Source organism: Martes martes, assembly GCF_963455335.1.
Source record: "Martes martes genome assembly, chromosome: X".
NCBI lineage: Eukaryota > Metazoa > Chordata > Mammalia > Carnivora > Mustelidae > Martes > Martes martes.
Window position 1 is genome coordinate 84,272,084 of NC_137897.1, and position 6,000 is coordinate 84,278,083.

General features: G+C 44.8%; 1 protein-coding gene across 1 annotated transcript in view; it reads right to left on the minus strand.

Annotated features, from left to right (window-relative positions):
• The window catches only part of GUCY2F (guanylate cyclase 2F, retinal), a gene marked incomplete at both ends in the record, with an annotated part of 96,479 nt that extends 90,717 nt beyond the window's left edge, over positions 1-5,762 (minus strand). Inside the window, 3 exon segments of the mRNA XM_080795565.1 lie at positions 5,073-5,208; positions 5,212-5,225; positions 5,228-5,762. Of these exon segments, the coding sequence (XP_080651691.1) occupies positions 5,073-5,208; positions 5,212-5,225; positions 5,228-5,762 (685 nt within the window).
• Positions 5,763-6,000: the final 238 nt, after the last annotated feature.

The following is a 6,000-nucleotide window of genomic DNA, read 5'->3' on the forward strand; positions in this document are numbered from 1 at the left end:
TTTTGCCCATTTTTATTACTGCCCGATATTGCTGGGCCTCTCCAAAGGACAGGATCCATTTCCACTGTATTTTGTACATCACAAAATGTCCTTCTGTGAAGGTTCGGGTGGGGACCCACTGTGTAAGGAAGAGCCTCATATCCAGTGGAATAAGGAAGGCAAGGCTCAGAGGAGCTCCCACCAAAAGCTTAGTGCCTTTTCCATCAAGATAGATAACAGCTAGGAATACTTCAGCAGTTTCGGTCCCACCAGGTAAGAGGGACTAGAAAAATCAGCCAGAGATTTGATCTGGTATATGCTGTGCTTCATTTGTTGTAACCTTCCTCATGGCCCTGTTGCCCCAGTCCATACTCATTGGCCTCTGGCTCAGTTTCTCACCGGATCTCTCACTTTCTGATGGGACCAGAAATGGGCCCTGTACCCCAGGCTGCTTGGTTCAAGTCCTGGTAGTCTATTTATGTTCATACTCCCGATCCTGCTTCTCAGGCTTCTACTGGCTGGGGCACAGCTCTCACCCGACAACAAGCCTATCTTACTTTGACTCACTCCCCTTCCGTGACTCCTAGCATCACACCTCACTCACGGCTTTGTCGCGCCCTCAGATGCCACCAAATGGCTGTACCAAATGTGAGTACTACACACCTTTGGATTCTCCATACTGTCAGAGGTCATACTCAGGCCGCAGCCCATCTGATAGCTCAGTTTCCCTGCTCCCCAGCCCCACCCACATTCTGACTCCTGTCACAGAGTTCCGGACCTGCCCCATCTGAGTCTGTGTATTGTCCGAAACAAGAAGCAAAATCCTGCAGGGCCGAGCTTTGTCTTTGCTGCCTTTTCTCTCCCTTTCTGAGTCCCTACTTCACTTCCCCTTGCTGTTCTCCCTATCCAGGGTCGGCCTCTGCTCCATAACCACAGAACTTCCTCCCTAGGCTTCCCCCTCCCCAATCTTAAAATGTCCATTCCTGTAACAGGCTGCTGCATACTGTTATGAAGAAAACAGTCTGATTAAACAACGTTATATTAAAGCAACTTAAAGTAAAGAACATTTATTTGCATTTTCATTAACTTAAAGCAGTGGTTCTTGTTTTTTTTTTTTTTTTTTTAGATTTTATTTATTCATTCGAGAGAGAGGGAAAGCAAGAGAGATCACAGAGGGAGAGGTTGTGGACTCAAGGCTGAGCGGAGAGCCAGATGTGGGGCTTGATCCCCGGACCCTGAGATTATGACCAGAACCGAAGGCAAACACCTAACCGACTGAGCCACCCAGGTGCCCCAAAAGCAGTGGTTCTTAACCCTGGCTACATTTTACATGCGCCTGGGAGGCTATTGAAAATGCTTCTGCTGGGGCCTCATTGCAGACCACCAAAACCTCTGGATGTAGCGTTCTGGCACCAATTGTTTAGAAAAGATATCCACGTAATTCTAGTGTGCAGAGTGAGAACCATCGACCTACAGGAATGAATCTCAAAGAGTAGCGCCATAATACATACATTTGCTATCTCTCTGCCTCAAAGGACGTGTGGGTGGTGAGCACTCAATCCTAACTTCTCTCAGCCCAAAGAGTTTCAGGGCCTGGATTTATTTAACATTTCATGGTAGAGGTCAAATTGTCATTTCAAAGAGTATACTATTTAGAATGGGCTGGATGCGAAACTCTCATGGAATGTAAGCTTGCAGGAGACACTGGACTTCTTGAAGATTTGTAACATATTCTAAAGTTATACTAAATCTGTGAGCCTGTTTCTGTTTCATGACTCCTCCCTGGAAATGGTTTTATATCTTTCAAAATAATTCTGTGCTCTGCTTTGAAAGTATCAAGTAATGATATCAAGTAATGATATGAAGTAATCAAAGCCACACTGATTTCTTAACATTATAGGATCTTGTAGAACAGAGCTGGAAGCAGACAACTGTAGTTCCAGGAACTAAAACTTCTTGCCCTCATTTTCCCATAATGATCATAATGAAGGTCCAAATACCGGTGACACTTGAAACTTATAATGGGCTTCTGTTTATCAGCCAGGCTAAACCCGACCATTCTCTAACAAACCCATTGTTATCTTAAGGAAATAACTGGGACCAGGACTAATCCTAGCAGTCGTCAATTTGACAAGTAGTTTCTGAGCCCTCCGCTCGTTTTCAAGCAGTGGAGTGGCCTGCAATAGCAAAATAAGCCATGTTCCAACAAATCACTGACACTTTCCAGGAAAAAAAAAATCTAGTTTTAAAAAAACTGGAATAGAAAATATCAAAAGCAAGTGCCACAAGGGCCTGCAATAAAAGTAAGTAAGAGACACTGGATTCCAGAGGACCAGGAAGGGCTCTTCTTCCCCTAAACAACCTCAGCTAGGTCTGGTGACAGTATCTTTGCTGGGGTCTGCTCTTTGCTTCAGGCTTTGTCCATGGTCTCTGCAAGAATCACCTTCAACATCAACCTTCTCTTGGAAGGGGAAAGGTTAAAATCTGGGCTGACTCCTCATTTTAATACACTTTTATTTATCAGCTAGGTCCCTGGGAATGGCACATAAAAAGATAAGCCCTGTTTTGGGGGGGCAAGGGAGGTGAGTGCAGAGGACAGAAGGTAAGTATATATTGTGGAGTCCAGAGAAGACAGGTTTCAAGTGAAAGGTGATGAAGCAGATGACAAGAATGGGCCAAAACAGAGCCACAAAAGCACCCCTCTTTGGCTGATCTCAAACTACTGGGGTCCTACAGGTGTGGAAGGTGTGTGGCTCCCGTTGCTCTTGATGCTGAGAGTAGGCACTGGGACCCAATGGCATTTTTTTAAATTAAATTTTTTATTTATTTTCAGCGTAACAGTATTCATTGTTTTTTCACCACACCCAGTGCTCCATGCAATCTGTGCCCTCCCTAATACCCACCACCTGGTTCCCCCACCCTCCCACCCCGCCCCTTCAAAACCCTCAGGTTGTTTTTCAGAGTCCATAGTCTCTCATGGTTCACCTCCCCTTCCAATTTCCCTCAACTCCCTTCTCCTCTCCATCTACCCTTATCCTCTATATTATTTGTTATGCTCCACCAATAAGTGAAACCATATGATACTTGACTCTCTCTGTTTGACTTATTTCACTCAGCATAATCTCTTCCAGTCCTGTCCATGTTGCTACAAAAGTTGGGTATTCGTCCTTTCTGATAGAGGCATAATACTCCATAGTGTATATGGACCACATCTTCCTTATCCATTCATCCGTTGAAGGGCATCTTGGTTCTTTCCACAGTTTGGCGACCGTGGCCATTGCTGCTATAAACATTGGGGTACAGATGGCCCTTCTTTTCACTACATCTGTATCTTTGAGGTAAATACCCAGCAGTGCAATTGCAGGGTCATAGGGAAGATCTATTTTTAATTTCCTGAGGAATCTCCACACTGTTCTCCAAAGTGGCTGCACCAGTTTGCATTCCCACCAACAGTGTAAGAGGGTTCCCCTTTCTCCACATCCTCTCCAACACACGTTGTTTCCTGTCTTGCTAATTTTGGCCATTCTAACTGGTGTAAGGTGGTATCTCAATGTGGTTTTGATTTGAATCTCCCTGATGGCTAGTGATGATGAACAATTTTTCATGTGTCTGGTAGCCATTTGTATGTCTTCATTGGAGAAGTGTCTGTTCATATCTTCTGCCCATTTTTTAATATGATTATCTGTTTTGTGTGTGTTGAGTTTGAGGAGTTCTTTATAGATCCTGGATATCAACCTTTTATCTGTACTGTCATTTGCAAATATCTTCTCCCATTCCGTGGGTTGCCTCTTTGTTTTGATGACTGTTTCTTTTGCTATGCAGAAGCTTTTGATCTTGATGAAGTCCCAAAAGTTCATCTTTGCCTTTGTTTCCTTTGCCTTTGGAGACATATCTTGAAAGAAGTTGCTGTGGCTGATATCAAAGAGGTTACTCCCTATGTTCTCCTCGAGGATTCTGATGGATTCCTGTCTCACGTTAGAAGTCCTAGCAACAGCAATCAGACAACAAAGAGAAATAAAAGGTATCCAAATTGGCAAGGAAGAAGTCAAACTCTCTCTCTTCGCAGATGACATGATTCTTTATATGGAAAACCCGAAAGACTCCACCCCCAAACTACTAGAACTCATACAGCAATTCAGTAATGTAGCAGGATACAAAGTCAATGTCCAGAAATCAGTGGCTTTCTTATACACTAACAATGAAAATACAGAAAGGCAAATTAGAGAATCGATTCCATTTACTATAGCACCAAAAACCATAAGATACCTCAGAATAAACCTAACCAAAGAGGTTAAAGATCTGTACTCGAGGAACTACAGAACACTCCTAAAAGAAATTGAAGAAGACACAAAAAGATGGAAGACCATTCCATGCTCTTGGATCGGAAGAATAAACATCGTTAAAATGTCTATACTGCCCAGAGCAATCTATACTTTTAATGCCATTCCGATCAAAATTCCACCAGTATTTTTCAAAGAGCTGGAGCAAATAATACTAAAATTTGTATGGAATCAGAAGAGACCCCGAATTGCTAAGGAAATGTTGAAAAACAAAAATAAAACTAGTGGCATCACGTTACCTGATTTCAAGCTTTACTACAAAGCTGTGATCACCAAGACAGCATGGTACTGGCATAAAAACAGACACATGGACCAGTGGAACAGAGTAGAGAGCCCAGATATGGACCCTCAACTCTATGGTCAAATAATCTTTGACAAAACAGGAAAAAATATCCAGTGGAAAAAAGACAGTCTCTTCAATAAATGGTGCTGGGAAAACTGGACAGCTATATGTAGAAGAATGAAACTTGACCATTCTCTTACACCGTACACAAAGATAAACTCGAAATGGATAAAAGACCCCAATGGCATTTTTAACCACCGAGTTCTTTGTACCTTTATTTCGTTCATCAAACAGGCTCCCTTGAAGCTGAACAGTCTTGGAGCCTGAGTGTGAGTGCAAGAGGGCAGATGCCTGATGTGCTCTCCTAGGGTGCGAGGGTAAAAAACCTTTTGGAAATTGTCCTATTCCCCGCCACCGCCCCCCCCCCCCCCCAAGCCACGTTTAAACCTCAGCGGGGAGAAAGCACTCACTGAGAATTCTATCAGCCTGACAAATCCGCAGGAGCGCCGTCGGAAAGCTCCGGCGGTCTTGTCCTGAGCTCAGGACGACCCCTACCGGTAGGCCACGGCTCTGCAGAGCGCTTGGTAATCGATTGGCGGTGTGCACTCAAATGTCTTCATCTAGGAAATGACTCTGGCGTGAGCGCACTGGAAGTACCTCCTGACAGTTACCAGCACCTGGACTGGAGAAGGGAGTGTCCGAGAAAAGGTTGGGTGGCTGATTTTATTGTCTAATTCGTAATTCACACAAGCCCAAGAGAAAAGCCCTTTGTTCCGACTGTTTCCCAGGAGCGAGGCGGCCTCGCAGTTGCCGGGGTTGACAGGGCCGATAAATCCCGAGGCCATCTGGTGGTGAACAATGAAACTGGAAAGGGCCCTGGCGGTCTGGCAGTCTTCATTGAGAATCACATATTCAAAAGAGCAACCCGCGTCAAACGATGGGTCCCTGTTGATGCGCTCAATGGCTAAGCCAGCAGCAACCTCAGGCAGAGCTTTTGAGAACAAGGGGTCACAAGTCCAAGGGCCCACTACCCCTATATTGTAAAGGGGCGCCCACACCCACTGTGGGATGCACGCGAGGGCCAGGAGGCACCATAGGAGCTTGAAGGTTGCAAGGCCATGGTGTTTTCGCTGTCTTCTGGGAGCCGCACACCAGAGCATAAGGTGAGAAAAAGGCCATGGTCCCCAAAACATAGCCCTCCTGCTTCCAGCAAGCTAGTGATGAAATGTCTGAAGGTTAGTCTGCTTTCCTGAGACGGACCCTTGTGTTTCCAAATGCCTGTCAATAGGAAGGAGAAGTTCATTACTTGTCTTATTCCTGAAGCTTCTGGAAAGACTGATTATAAAAGAATGGCAAAGGAATGGCAGTTCCCAAACCACCCTGACCAAAAACGCCTCT